This window comes from Narcine bancroftii, chromosome 8 (assembly GCF_036971445.1).
Source record: "Narcine bancroftii isolate sNarBan1 chromosome 8, sNarBan1.hap1, whole genome shotgun sequence".
Lineage (NCBI taxonomy): Eukaryota > Metazoa > Chordata > Chondrichthyes > Torpediniformes > Narcinidae > Narcine > Narcine bancroftii.
This window is the reverse complement of record NC_091476.1, coordinates 15,095,853-15,111,991: the sequence shown is the minus strand read 5'-3', so window position 1 is coordinate 15,111,991 and position 16,139 is coordinate 15,095,853. Positions and strand designations below refer to the sequence as shown.

Here is a 16,139-nt window from a genome sequence, read left to right as displayed (position 1 = left end):
AATGGAAGATGAGCCTCTTGTTAAAAAAATCTTTATAACTGTTATCTCGGTACTATAAATGATAGGTACCAGCGTTGTCATACCTTCTATGTTTAGAAAATAAAATGTGATCAACTAAGAACAGACTGAACAAAAAAGCGTGTTTCATTTTCTACATTCTCTTTGGATTGAGCAGGACAAAAAGGGAACTATTTTGTCTTGTTCCACTTCACCCATTAATCCCATGTCTCAATGAAGATGATCATTTTGAGAATTAAATGATTTCCTTCAATTTTGAGGCATTGAATGTTTCTCCCAGAGTAATTTTGCCAAGCATATTAAATGTTTGGTCATTGTATTAATATTTTGTACAATTGCTTATCAGTATTTTGCACATTTGAGAAAAAAAATAAAAATGCCTATTTGAAGCAACTGAGTTCATAATTTGCTGCGCCCATTCCCGTTTTTGCTTTTTATAGATATTTTGACCATATACTTCGAACTGTTTCCTATTTATGTAGGTAACATTTTTACTTTTGTTTTCATTGTTCACTGAGATTTTGGTACATTTCTCCAAACTACATACATTTTAAAATCTATTTAAATAATAATACTCAACTCGAAGCATACCACCAGGTCAAGAGAGATGGTTAATATTGTTAGTGAAATACCTATCGACTAAAAAGCTGAAACTTGTTCTATTAAACTATTTAGAATTGACATGTATGATGTGGAAACCCAAGATGGCTCGTTACCAATTACAAATCTTTTATGAATCGTTCTAGGTGAAAGAAAAGTTCAAAAATACAGTTTATGAAATTACGTGGTTCCCTTTAATGTTGTTATCAAATTCCTTTGTGAGATCCAGATTCAGACCATAAATCTCAGATATATTTTTTAAATAAAAAAAAATTAGACATACAGCACTGTAACAGGCCAATTCATCCCTATGAGTCTGTGCCATCCAATTTACACCCCATTAACTTGTGCCCTGGTAAGTTTTTGAAGGGTGGTAGGAAACTGGAGCCCGCAGAGAAACCCATGCAGACATTGGGAGAAGGCACAAACTCCTTCCAGACACTATGGGATTCAAACCCATGTCCGGGCCCAATCACTGGCACGATAAAGTGTTGCGCTAACCACTAAGCCAACTGTGTCGCCCTGTATTTATTAATTTAAAATGGTTCAATTGATTACGTATTAAACTCTATAATAAAGTACATTTCATGTTAATTAAATGAAATCAAGCAAATTTATCACAATAACATGCTTCCTTTTGGCCTTTTTCCCCATTTGAGCATAGTTTAGAGAAGATACAAACTTTTACTTGGAAAATCTGTGACTTATTCAAAATAGGTGAGTACTACATTAGGTTCCAGAGGGAAGATAAATTTTAACAAGAACTACCCAAAACAAGGATGACATCAATAGGACTGAAATAGCAATGGAAATTAAACATTGGAATTGCAGGAAATCTGAACCAAAAAAATGTTGATAATTCACAACTGTTCACTCATTTTCTGGAAAGAGAAAGTCCTGATTGACTTTTGAGATCGTGACCCATGGTTGGAGAACAGATCATTCCTTCCAAGCATTGTCATTTCTCTTTCATGTGTTAAGGACAAAGCAATCTCTATTCTAATTACATAATAAAGAGTTATTATGATTAGTAACAAAAGGCTAGTTTGAAAACCCTCGTGTATCTGTTATTGTTCCTCTAAAGCTTCCCAATCATTGGTGACTTTGTAAGATAAGAGACTACAATTTGTATCTTAAGTTTTGCTTTGCAACCATGTGTTTTGCTAATTTGAGTTAGCAGAGCTTTGCTGGAAATGATCTTTGAAGAGAAAATGCAATCTCTGAATCTCATTTCATTTGGAATTTCATTCCAAACATGTCAGTGTTCTGTGGTGCTTCATTGTAGGATAATTGGGTCGTTTGAGGTCTGAATTTCTGTGATATTGGACAGGAGTTGTTGGAATCGGTTCAATGACCGATTTATTTATTTATAATTCAGTATTGTTCACGGGGAGAACATGACTATTTCCCCGTTATCTGCTTCAAATGATAGCAAAAGGTGTTGCCTTTGAATGTGGACTATTGCATCTGGATCCAAGAAAATGGGAAGAGAAGGACTTTTGGTATTGCTAGATAGGTTTACTTGGGTATGGTTTGAGCAATGAAGACCATCTTAAACCGGTATCCTTTGCATTGGGCTTAACCAGATTTTGACATGGAGTTTGGAACTGAACTTGGATACTCCTTGTGACAATCTTGAAATTCAGAGATGCATATTGTCAAGCAAGATGTGGCAGGCTTACTTTTCCCTGCACCATGTGTTAATACTTTGTCAGAGGCTCAGATGATGTCCAGGATGCAGATATTGTGATTGAAGTAAAAACACAACGCTGGAGAAACTCAACAAGCCAAACAGTGTAGTTTATATAGCAAAGATAAAGATACATCGCCAATGTTTCAGGCTTGAGTCCTTCATCAAGGTATAAGCAAAATGTTGACAGGTCCCTAAACAAAATGGTGATGGGGGTGTGGGGCAGGGGGTAATAGTGGATGAGGGAGAGAGGGCACACCAGCAAACAGAGAGAGGGGGATCTCTCTGTAAATGGAGAGGGAAGGGCGTGGAAAAGAAGTCCAGGACACGAAACTGCATCAAAAGCTTTTTAATATTTATTGCTTAAGATTTTTGTCTATTTTTTTTTGCACAAGTACTATGATTTTGTGCCACTGTATTTTTGGCTGGATTTGGGGCCAGTTTTAATTCCAGCAGAATATCAGCTCTTCTACTTTTAATAAAAATAACCAGGATTGTTGAACATGTTATTATTAAGACAGCCTTCAGATACCTGGAAGCTTAACCTGGCCTTTGATGTGTTATAATGAGCTGTCTACAATGGCTAATATCAAAGGTGGGGGGAGGGACCATGGCCTGAAATCATAAAATGATTTTTTTTATGGAGTCAGTAGGAGAGAAGTGTGAAAGTAACCAACTAAACATGACTGCTTCATAGGGAAGGAGCCCCCATAAACTTTGAGCAGAATCCTTAGGGTCCATAGCCAACAAACAATTGAGAATGGCTGGTCTATCATACTGGAAGTTGGTATTTCACTTTGGATTAATGTGCTACCTAAAACACCAACATATACTTGATACATTAAAAGGTTTTTCTAATATGTTTTAGAAATTATGATTATTTGCATTAGTTATCGTTCAACAGTACAAACTGGTCTTAATTGAATGAATAAGTGCCACACTATCTGCGCCCTAATGATATAACATCGGAGGAAATACTTTTCTTATGAGGGTAAAGCAAAACAAAATACTGATTAGTCACAAGGTGTAAATACATAGAAATCTGATGACGTAGTAGACATTGCGCATTACATGAATAGACAAATTTAAAATCAGCAATTTGAATTATTGCTACAACTGGAAATACATCAAACAAAATAGTGATCAACTGCAATAGTCCTTTCATTCTATTTATATGTAATTGAACCTTCAGGAGATAATACCTTTTCAAGAATAGTATTTATGTATACAGTATTTTTGAAATAAATGATTACTTTTTGTTAGCTTCCCAAGAGATGTCATGTGTACAGATGCAGCCTCTGTCATTTCAGCCATAAAATGGATTCAATTTTTGGCCTTAAGTGGATGAGCTCTAGCATTGTAACAAGCACTGTAATTGGTTTCAGTGCTTCTGGAACAGAGATTAAAAAAAGGCATTTGAGAAAAATTGACAGTGAGGTCAAGAAGGAAGAAGCAAGAAAATGTATAATGATAACAGAGAATCCTTTCATAATTTCAATAAACTCTATGTTGTGGCTCTGGTTGTAAATTGAAAGGAGAGTTTCAAAAATGCCATTGGACGAAAAGATGGAAGTGGATGAATTAGTAGTTTGGAAGGCCAGAATGGTTGGGAATGCTTGCTTCGAGGAGGTGGCGATAGTAGTGGTATAAGAAATTAGTATCTGATGGGACCGTGCCATTTAAGAAAAAAAAATGTGGTTAAAAGTTTGTGGACATTAAAATAAAGATGCAGGAAATTTGTAGAAAATTTCTGATCCTCCCCTAAAAAAAATTGGCATAAATCTAGCAAAGTCTGTAGCAAAACAACAGTAAGATATTGGTTGATATATAGGACTAGGTGTTACAATCCTTTGTGTTTCAATATTGGTGAGATCCTCTCTTACCGAGTTAGTGCGGTCGGTGCCTCAATTGCAATAATGGAGGATGACCACGAGGGAATATTACTTGGTATCAAACACATCTTCAGTTGGGCTTGAACGGCACCTGGACCCCAAACTATGTTCATTCTGATACATCTGCATTCATGGCTATCTGGACGAGCAATTAACACAGAGGGATGCAAAAAATGTTTTGCTGAACTTGTTAAAGAATCTGGAGTCTTGAAATAAAATAATGACTGATTTTGTTTTTAACTTTCAGAGCTATATTTTACCATTGCAAATTAAACAGCCTTCAAAGAGCTCAAATACAGGGACAGATGTGGATCCAGAATATGAAGAGAAAATGGTAAGAATTGATCTAAAACCGTAACAGTTCCACTTGATGTGGAGTTAATTACTGCAGATTAGTTTTTAGAGTTTTGTAGGATAAAGAACAAATACTGAGATGCTGGAGGAACACAAGGTTCCCAAACTGAATTGTTGACTGATTATTTCTGGCCATTGATGCTGCGTGACTTGCTGGGGTCCTCTAACTTCTCATTGGTTGCTCAAGATTCCAGCATCTATAGTTTTTGCCTTTCTCTTTGATTGAATAAAATCAATGTGAGTCATTGGGCCATTGGCTTTTTTCTGGATTCTACAAAATTTCATGGAGAATCGCTGTGAGCTTCTGAAATGTATTTTCCAGCCTCAGCCATCAATGTTGTGAGACAGGTTGGTTAGTCAGAAAGGGCAAGGTGTAGGACTCAGGTTATTAGCAGAGATAAGGTGTTTTTGGAATCGATTGAGGGAAGGGAAGAGTTTACCACAAGAAGTAGCTTGTTTTCTGCAAGCTCGGTTAATTGTTTCAATGTGGGAATTTTCATATTTTTATTTCTCACTTAAACTGAATATAAAAGTTGTGCCATTCTCTCTTCACCGTTGCTGTTGGAAACTTAGTTTTTTTTATTGTTACAAGCCCAGAGGACCCCAAAACCAAGCAGCAATATAGTCACCAAGACAAATGGTTACATAAACAAAAGTTGCTTTTAATTATCTTTAAACATGAAAACAGAATCACAATTTAACTTGTCACTATTGACTTAACTAACCCAACTTATCTAATTCTAAGAGCATATGCATATAATGTGTGTGTAAGTTCAGAAAAGTTCTTTGATTCACAGTCCAATCTCACTTCTCATTCCTCCAAGTTTACTGGTTGCAGGCAATGCTTATACTGTGCACAGAATTTAACATTTATGAAGTTCACCAAGCTTTGGTGCTTGAAAGGTAAATGGTTACCACTCAGGAAGGTTCTTGTCAGTTTTCAGAGAGAGATTTGTTGTTCACTGGACACCCACAACTGATTATATGTAACTAGCCACTTCAGTGTCTTGCTGAAGAAACTTGCCCCATCAGGGTTTTACAGATGATAACTTCTCTTTCAGGTCACCACAGAGTTCCTTTTTTGCTTTTCTTATTTCAAGGCAGCCAGACCTCTCCTCTTATATGAACCACAAGGGCTTTGATTAGGCTGAAGTAAGAAGTCACAACCCGTCTTCCAAATAGGGTTTTTCCACAAGCTTGCCAGGTTGTCCTGTTCCAGTCCCAGCTGTTACTGTTGACTGTAAAACTGCAGAACTGAATTCTCTCTCTCTCTCTCTCTCTCTCTCTCTCTCTCTCTCTCTCTCTCTCTCTCTCTCTCTCAGAGAGGAAGCCTATTTTACTCTCTCTGCTTGCAAAACCACATGACCCTCTTAGAACAGCAAGTTCCATTCCAGACAGCCTGCGGCTCTAACGAGTTCTTTCATCTGTTGCCTTTTTGTAAACAACAATCCATTAGTGAAGTCTCTTGGGCACTCTCCAAAGCTTTTGCAAAGGCTCTTGGCGCAGGTCTGTCTCGCATGAGCAGAGCTCCAGTATTTTAAATAAGATGTGTTTTAATGTTTGTATGTGACCTACATTGAAAAAAACCTTTGTCAATTCATCTCCCAAAAATGTATCTATATACAATACTTACACAATATAATCTGTCACAGTTATAGCTTTCAATTAGATGTTGGCTCCTATGATCTTTTATTTGAATTTGCTGCCAATTTCTGCAACAACTATGATGAAATCGCACAGTGGAACTCAACCTTTTTTTTCTACTCACACACCACCTTATAAACCACATCCTTATAAACCACCGAGCACCTATGGCATGAACACTGGATGTATGCTTCATCTGATGAATGCTTGTTTTGACCTAACTGCGGCCCCTGCATGCCCCTGTTCTTGCCTTTATTTGTGATGGACTTGTTTCTGCCAACCAGATTTGAGGCCTTGAAGCTGCCACTGGCCCAGGCTTTAAGATATCGCATCCTCTGGCTTCACCACTTCAAAAGGCTACTGATTGGAGATGTAAAAACAGTTGAAATTGATGTAAATAAAATTTATAAATGGATTAGGGCACTTGAAATAAAAGCAAATAAGCAAAGAAAACGTGCAGAAGTGATTTTTTTTCTTTTTTTTTCCCCGAGGGTGGCAATGGCCAATACCGTAGGGCATTCATTTAAAATGGATGGAGAATAATTTAGGAGAGGGATCAGAGGTAGATTTTTTGCACAGTGAGTGGTGAATGCCTGGAGTACATTGCTGAGGTGGTGGTAGAGGCAAATACAATAGGGATGTTTAAAAGAATTTTGGAGAGGCACATGGATTTAAGAAATATGGAGGGTTATGCAATGTGAGGGAGGGAAGGGTTTATATAGGGTGGCACCATATTGGGTGGCTGAAGGGCTGATGCTGTATTGTTCTATATTAGAAAATTGATGAATCGCTGTTTTTTTTCCTCAAGATAATTAGCCCCCAATTTGAATGGCTAACTGAATTACATCAGAGGTCATTTAGGAAATTATCATTATGTTGTAGGTTTTGGACAGCTAATCTGGTCTTCAGTATCTTCAGTACTTTTACACCTTAGTGTGTAGACAAAAAAAATCCTTGATGCACACACCTGCCAGCCAGCAGTTCTCTCCAGACCTGCCACCTATCAGTTTGATACAGCCATTTGGAATTATTCATTTATATGTCTACAAAGCGCTCAGGCCTGAAATGCTGGTTTCAGGCACGTATTTTTGCCTCATACGGATGGTGCAGGACCTGCTGAGTTTCTTCAGCACTTTTGTGCATTTACTGCGATTACGATGTCTGCATACTTTCTTGTTTCGTTGGAATTCTTGTCAAGTTTAATTATAAATGATGTCCCTGGGTCTTGCTGGAATGTAATGTTTCTTTTTGAACCTGCCTAATGTGATGTGGACATGGATGTGGGATCTCGGGCAATGTGCGCCTCATGTCTAAAGCCAAGTATTGCATATTTTTTTAAAGAATGGGGGATAATTGGAATTCCATTGTATCAAATAAGAACCGTCATTCTGCAAAGAATTAAGTTTTTCTTTTTAAAAATTTTTTCACAATCATTTTGTTTTCTCTGTTACAGAAAATGGACCGAACCAAAAGATTTGAATTCCTTTTAAAACAGACTGAGCTCTTTGCTCATTTTATTCAACCAGCTGCTCAGAAAGCTCCATCATCTCCACTCAAGTTAAAACTGGGAAGACCTCGAACAAAACTGGATGAAAAACAGTCACTGCTTTCAGTTGGAGAGTAAGCAATGTTTAAAACCATAGCATTAAAAAAAACATCTAATACTTTTGCCTTTGTAGTGGCCTTTTAAGGAATGACCAACTCAGTGTCATCAATTACTTTCCTTCTCTTCATAGTTTTTCCAAAAAAATCTTTGTGGACACCATTCAAATCAATTGCTGATTTTTCTTGTCATAAATGTTTAGAACATTTTTCATGTTTAGAAGTAACTATTTTTAGAAATGTTTTAGAAATGTTTAGAAGTAACTATTTACTTCAAATGTTTTTCCCTATTTTATTTTTACAAAAGGGCTTTTTAAAATTTTCCAGGCCTGGCAAATAATGGCTACCTGAAATTTTAACTTATTGCCCTTTTCAGTTACTTCGGAAACTGGCATAAATATCTGAAAAGATGAAAATCAGAGTATGGATGCAATCTTTATCTTTTTTTTGAGAGGAAATAGTGACATAAATTCATGAAATTAATTCTTGATATGAGGGTCATGAGAATGATTGAAGAAGCTTGAATTATGATACTTGGCATTTCAAAGAATGAGAATTAAGGTTATGAAAACAAGTTGCGAGGAAAGAACAAAATGTTTAAGTGTAAATCTCCACTGAATTCACTGTATGTTTTTTTTTGAGCTGTTCACTAAGGTATTAAACCTTGAATTTACAGTTGCCAATTATAGATGACCATCTGATCAGATTTTTAAGAGATTGATGAATTTTAGTAGAGAGGCATTTTTTTTTGGTGGAGAGCCAAGATGTACAGGGCATTAATTAAGAATATGGGAGGATATTTGGGTCTGAGACGAGGACAGCAGATTGCAAGCTTTTTGAACTATCTACTCTTGGAAGGCTGTGGATACTCAATGAAGATATCCATGATTGGTGATTTTTTTTGGACCCTCAGGAGAAAAAACCCATGAGGACTGCATTATCTTTTGGAGCAGATGAGGAGGCTTGAAAGGCCATGTTAGTCTTCTCCTTTCTGCTTTATTTGTTTTTGCTTGCACATTCTAGATCGTTCAATGTTTAAAAGATGCATGTTGATTTAAGTTGGAAGGATTCATCCAGTTTGATTATAAATTATGCATCATTCTCAGTGGAATGTACTATTTGCTTTTTGAATCTACTTTTATAGATGATGAGTAATGTGCTCAGAGGTGTGGTTTCTTTGGGGAAAGGTTTGAAAAGAAAAACTAAAGGGATTAAAGCCTAGAATTTATAGTTGTCAATAATAGATGACTATCTTATACCATGTGAATACATGGTGTGAACCATTGAATTGGAGGAAGCTTTGCAAAATTAACTGTGTTCAGGTGGTGAGTGTTAAAATGTGTATAGAATAGTCACAGAATGCAAAAGGACAATTTGTTTGCTATTATCAAATTCTTAAACTGATTATACCCTTGTGTTTTTCTTTAAACTATACTTTTCTCTATGTCAGCATTCTGGAACAACCTTGAAATGTATCCTTGGAAAATATTTTGAGATCCTGATATTTCTTTTACCATTGCTGAATTGCTCATGGATTCTTGCTCTGGGAGGTAACTGCTCTGGCCCCCACCTGCCACGCTTTGACCCTCCCTCATACCACCCTGGGCACAGATCACTCATGTCTTTGCATCTGCCACTGCCACAAGCCCCTAACTCTTCCTTTGTGCGAATGTGGACCTCTGAATGTGAGTAATCAATCAGTCTATCTTGAGGACCATTGTACTAGGCTGTAGACCTAATTCAGTGATTAAAAAAATTTCTGTTTTGTTCACTATGACCCTTACCTTGCGAAGAATATATTAACTTTGGATCAAGTGCTGCCTGAATTTACCAGTATGATATCTGGATATTGAGTTACAAGAGCGATTGTTCTGTTGAATTTAAAATGTCATTAATGATTTGACGTAAGATTTCCAGATACTAAGGGAAACTAATTGGGGAGTTCAATTGGATGGATGAAATGTCAATTTAGCACAGATTCATAGACTTTATTAATAGACTACATAGAACATGGAGCATAGCAGGATAGAAAAGGCTCTTCAGCCCATGATGTTGTGTTGACCTTGGCAAATCTTCTCCACAACAATCCAAGTATGAAGTTTTAAAGAGAAAACATTGAAATAAGGAGTTAAGTCACATTTCATATCCAACCTATTTGCATGTCAGAACATGTTCATGCATTTAAATAGTCTAATTCTGTCCTATGCTCCTGCATTTTGTAATAATGGTTATGAACATGAGCTTTTAACCAGATCATGAAAAACTCCTGCCTGAATGAATTGATGCTTACCTGATTAAAAGCAAATTTATAAAAGTGTTATTCTTAGTGGATGTAACTTAACATGATCACATCTCAAAGTTCCATCTGGAGGATCAAAAGTTTGTTTTCAAGCAGGCAACTGCCTGACATTTCATCTAGTTATTTAAAGGTAAAGGTTCCATCAGATAATAACATACAAGAAATTCTTTAGAGTTGCCACTTTTTCACAGAAATAAGGCCCTAGCGAGGAATGAACTCGTGATCGCTGGTTTACAAAACCAGTGCTCTAACCACTGAGTTATCAAAGGCTTTAGGAATTGGCTTTCTACTATTGATTACTAATACTTCATTTGGTTCATGGGAGGACATCCATTAAGAGAGTATAAAACAAAAAATAAATACTCTAGAGATGAGAGAGTGGTGGGAGAAAGGTATTTTACTGAGCAAACATGAGAACTGCAGATGCTAGAACTAAGCGAACAACGAAAAGCTAAGGTGACTCAGCAGGTCCAGCTGCATCCATGGAATCTATGGAGAGAAATGGACAGTCAATGTTTTGGGTCAGGACTTTTTATTTCAGATTAGGTTGGGAAGGGAAGATGACAAGCATAAAAAGGGATTAGGTTAAAGGCTTTTGGGGGGGTCTAGTTAATCAGATTCTGGACCAAAGAAGGGAGAGGAGATGGAGAGACATATCAGGAGGGAGGAAATGAAGAGACCTCTCTGGATGGGAGGGAGGAAATTCGGAGAGAAAAGTGAATATGAGGGTTCACTATGAGTCTTGCTGATAATGCAGTTATAAGAGCCAGGAGGCAGTTGTGGGGGGTGTGGGATGTGTAATGATAAATAATGCATCACCTGTCATCCATCCTTGCAGGGTCATTGTCCTTTAAAGAATGTGTAATACCTGGAAATTTAATTTCATAACATTTTTGATGTTATTCAACCTTTTAATAAATCACATAAATGGCCATTTCCAAATCCTTTCATGTCACTGAATATTTGATTGGCCTCTTTCTGTCTTGAGCCCTGTCAGAAATTATTTTTTTGAGTCAGGATGCAAGAATTTATGTCATTCCGATGTAACATTCCTCATAGAGCATTGCAGGAGAGCTTGGACCACGATGTTCTGCATTTGTCTGTCTTGGACACAAGACTGATAACATGGTCTTACCAGTCATCCCAGCACGAGGTCTGCAAAAAATAAGTCCGTTTTCAGAATTACAGCTCTCCCTCCCACATTAGTTTATTCACCCATGATCTCCTCACCCTCCTGTGATCTCTCTGACCTCCTGATACCCTGAACTTAGCTGCTCCTAAGCATATGCCCTGCGTCTTTATTTTAGCCAACTGTACTACTGTCCCTTTCCTCCCTCTCCCAAATACCAACCGACAATAATAAGCAGGGTCTGTTCCCAACCTCTGTCATAATATTTCAGACCTGTCAACCCCACCCTTCTGGGGATGTCCACCATCCCCAACTACTTGTATTCATGGACCCTGGGGTCAGTCACAACTAACATTTTATGTGATGGGACATTGCGCATTCTAATATTTTCTCTGACCTATTTTAGCAGTTCACATTTTTGAAGTTGTAAACAGTGTGGTGCAATATCACCAGTGATTGCCTGTTTGGGGTCAATGAGGCCACATGAGCATGTAACAACAATAACTGTATCTATATTCTCAATGTGTGGTTTCTTTAAAACCTTTTAAGTAGTCAACTATTTAGCGCCAGTGCTATTTATTAAGATAATGAGTGATCTTTTACCGTGGCTCCATTTTCTAGCACTGATCACATATCCTTTTATTCCCTTAATATTCAAAACTTTTGCAATTTGAACATTTATTTTCATAGAACACACAACAGTCGGAAATGCACACATGCATTTTGCCTACTGGGAAGAACTAGAGGAGCTTCCTGGACTGTTTTGAGTTGATTACTCTCATTCAAGGTGTCAGATATCTGTCATTCAGGTTGATTGACATTTGGGTTATATTCTCCCTTTCTGAGATACAGGACTTTGCTGCAGATGTGCTGAAAAGAAGAGCAGGTTTATTTGTGAATTTCTTGTTGACATTCTATTCTGTAGACATATATAGGGTATCTTCTGCACTAGACTGGAAGTCATTTTGTTCTCTTTTCATCCCACAAAGATTCAATTACTTCAGAAATGTGCCAAAAATAGAAGGGAGGAATTCTATTGCATTAAGGACCCACAAACTATTTGTCTTCTTAATTGCCTGCCGTATGTTTTTTTAAATCATTTATGCTTTGTGCACAAGGACATCAAGTCCCTCTGAACATCAACATCTTTCAAATGACATGGCTTCACATTTTTCCATGTTCTATCTGCCATGCTTTGCCCATTCCTGTTGGGTGACCCTGCATTTTTCCCATGATATTCTATCGACCATACCTGTGCCCATGCATATAATGTGTTTATATTTTCTTCCAGCATCTCCACATTCTTCTCTCAGACCACCCTGCATTGTATTATCAATATTGTACTTTATTACCTTCTTAAGGCTTTGAACAGCTTGAGGCTCATGCATAAATCCCTTGGGCATCTCACAAACCTGAAAATTACCCCTTTATTCGTACTCGGTTTTTATCCACGTTAATTGATCCTCCGTCTGTTTCAGTCCATTCAGATCAATGCGGGAATGTTGTTTGAATATTTACTGTAGTTCACTTTGCTGCCTTTTTGAAAGTCCAAGTATCAGCTAATTCATCTCTTATGGTGGTTATGGTGTTAAAGTACACTAATGGGTTTGTTAACCATTATTTTCCTTTCATAAATCTTTGATGACTTTGCTTAATACTTATAATTTAAGTGCCCTTTGATGTGATGTGTTTTCCATATCTCGATAAAAATGAGTAAGGCATATTCTGGTTAAAATTATGATGACAACATCAGCATATGATAATTTTCTGAACCTATGACCAATTCTTTAAATTTATCCTCATCATCAAATGTTAGATGTCAATCTCTGACCCTGTTTGGATTTAGCTTTGTTCATACCACAAGCACCAACAGGTGTTGAAGGAGTTGTGAAGACATTTTATTTTGTTGTTGTCCATAAATTCAATTGATGAATTATATTTCTCATTATGTAATGATTTTCTTGAGGCTTTGAGAAAGACTGTGAACAGCTTGAAGCTCATGCACAACTCCCTTGGACATCCCACAAGTGATAGCTTGCAAACTTGAAGTACAGTAGAGTTCTGAATGGCACACTCAGGGGTTTGTTAGTGCTGGAATGGCTGCTTTTCTAGACTATTGGATTCCTATTAGTGCCCAAAGACACTTTATTACATATTTAGAGTGAACAGTATTATAATTGGATCAGATATTATTTATTGTCATGTAATATAACAGAATTGTAAAATTACACAAAATTGCGTTAAGGGTTAAGGGTTAGGGTTAAAGGTTAGGGTTAGATAAGGCAGATAAAAATTCACTATTGGCATTGCCTGGTGCCCTTTGCAATCAGAAGAAGAGAAGCAAAATAGTCCCCCCCCCCCATCCCTAGTGACTAAGTGTTCATGGCTTCTCCTCTTGCGTTCCTGTAGCCACACAAGACTCTACTTCAGTTCAACCATTGGCAACCTGAGATCCAAACCTCCGACACAATGAGGAGCCCACCTCACCATCATCATCCTCTCAAATCCTGGCCCCTTGAGCCAGCTAACTGCAGCCTGCCCTGAGTCCCTCGACCTCATCTCCAAAAGCCCTCGGACTGTGTGGGTTCCTCATCCGCAAGTAGCCAACAACTTGCAGCCTTTGTGTGGCCTTCAGCCCCAGAGCCCCTCACTGATCTGCCATCATGCTCACTGTTCTTGGGGTCATCTCCTCTGCTTCTCCTGGGGGTACGTTCCCCGTTGCTGGTGGCCTGCACCAGCCTGCTTCTCCCCAGGAGTCTGCAACCCTTCGAGGCAGTTGCTGAACTTGGGTTCCACTATCTTGGGCAGAGACCCCTGTGGTTGCCGGATTTTACTTACAAACACTGTCCACTCCTTTAACAGGCAATTTAAAGCCTGTGCAGAGCCGCTGGCATTGGGACTGGACAGTTGAACCCTTCGGAGTAGCGCTGTTTCTCTGCTCTCAACTATCCCGGGTTCGCACCAGCGGCACCGCTGCCATTACAGTTGCTCTGACAGCACCACTTGTTTTGTTGTGGTTGAGGTAGATGAGCCTACTGAATGATTAGTTTGGATAAAATTAATTTTAAAGGACGATCTATAAAGGCAAAATCACAAAGATCTTAGCATCGAGTTGTTTTGAGGATTGGGGCATCCGTGTAAACTCAACATTAGCTACCCATTTAAAAGCTGTTTAAAATCTCCTTTCTGTAGCTCGAGCAAGGCTCTATCATCCTGCTTTGTGTTTGTGGAACCAAAGAGCGATTGACAGCAAGAATAGCAGACCCTGATTTAAACATCCCCAGTAGCCCCAAAACTCCTGCTCTGGAAATAGCCAGTTATATCAACTGGAAATTTCCAAGTGCCAATATAACAAAGCTCCTTTCTACCAAATGTTCTATTCCACTGTAATTGATGAATGAACTACATCATAAAATCATAATTAAGATTAAAAATGTATATCTATGTTTGAAATTAAAATTGGAGAGCTGTATTACATTGATCACATCTTCCATCTGCTTTTCCACTCAATAAAGTTAATTTCTCTTAAGATAGTGGATCTAACAGCTGTAATCTACGCCCACATATTCCTCTCAGCTATTACTCTGTTTCTTCAGTGTTGTTTCATAGCTGTCTTTTCCCAAGACATTCTACTCCATGATGACTGGAATGGAGGTGGAGTGAAAGAAAGTATAAAATTGCCATAGAAGCCAAGACTGCTGTAGCATTCTCATTTAGCCACCACACCACTGGAAGAGCTGTGGAGAAACAAGTTCTGATTTGTAAACTGAATTGCCCCACAAAATTGGAAGTTGGTGATAAAACTTGATTTTTAAAACCAGCAAGAACAAAAATCAGAGCTGCAGCTCAAAAGAAAAAAGGTAATTGATAGGCAGAGAAAACAAGTAGCTGAAGAGTAATTTAAAACAGCATATGTTTAGAGAAAGCAAGCATGTAATTAAGACTCTAAGACACAGGAGCAGAAATAGGCTCTTCAGCCCATTGAGTCTGCCCTGCCATTTAATCATGAGCTGATCCATTTTTCCACTCAGCCCCACTTCCCAGCTTTCTCCCAAAAACCAATGATCCGCTTCTAATCAAGAACCCATCAATCTTTGCCTTCAGTACACCTATGACCTGGCCTCCACAACTACCTGTGGCCACAGATTTACCACCCTCTGGCTGAAGAAATTTCTCTGCATCTCTGTTCTAAGTGGACACTTCAATCCTGAAGTTGTGCCCTCTTGTCCTAGACTTTCCCACCATGGGAAACCTTTCGGTCCATGCCTTTCAACATTCAAAAGGTTTCAATGAGATTCCGTCTCATTCTTCAAAATTTCAAGGAGTACAGAGTAAGAGCTGTCAAACACTCATGGTAACACTTTCATTCCCAGAATGATCCTTGTGAACCTCCTCTGAACTCTCCAATGTCAGCACATCCTTTCTTAAATGAGGACCCTAAAACCGCTCACCATATTCTAAGTGAGGTCTCACCAGTGTCTTATAAAGCCTCCTCTTGAAATGAATGCCAGCATTGCAATTGATTTCTTCACTGACTCAACATGCAAGTTTACATTCAGGCTATCCTCCACGAAGACTCCTTGTCCATTTGCATCTGGGAATTTTCAGCTTTCTTCCCATTTAGAGAATAGTCTTTCCATTTATTTTTTTATATATCAAAGTACACTTTCTGACATTGTTTTTCATTTGCCACTTTTCTGCCCATTCTGAAGCCTCCCTGTTTCCTCAACCCTTCCTGCTTTCCCACCTACCATTGTATAATCTGCAAAATTGGCTACAAAGCCATTCATTCCATCATCCAAATCATTAATATAGAACATAAAAAGAAGCAGCTCCAACACCGATCTCTGTGGAAGACCACTGGCACCTTGCAGCCAACCAGAATATGATCCTTGTATTCCGACTGCTTTC

The 16,139-nt window shown here is 38.1% G+C and overlaps 1 protein-coding gene across 2 annotated transcripts in view; it reads left to right on the top strand.

The window, feature by feature from the left end:
- The window catches only part of smarca1 (SNF2 related chromatin remodeling ATPase 1), a 76,651-nt gene that overhangs the window by 8,474 nt on the left and 52,038 nt on the right, over window positions 1–16,139 (top strand). For both annotated transcript variants that reach the window (XM_069892942.1, XM_069892941.1), the window contains 2 exons: window positions 4,448–4,534; window positions 7,652–7,818. In XM_069892942.1, the coding sequence (XP_069749043.1) occupies window positions 4,448–4,534; window positions 7,652–7,818 (254 nt within the window). The remainder of the gene's footprint in view (window positions 1–4,447; window positions 4,535–7,651; window positions 7,819–16,139) is intronic.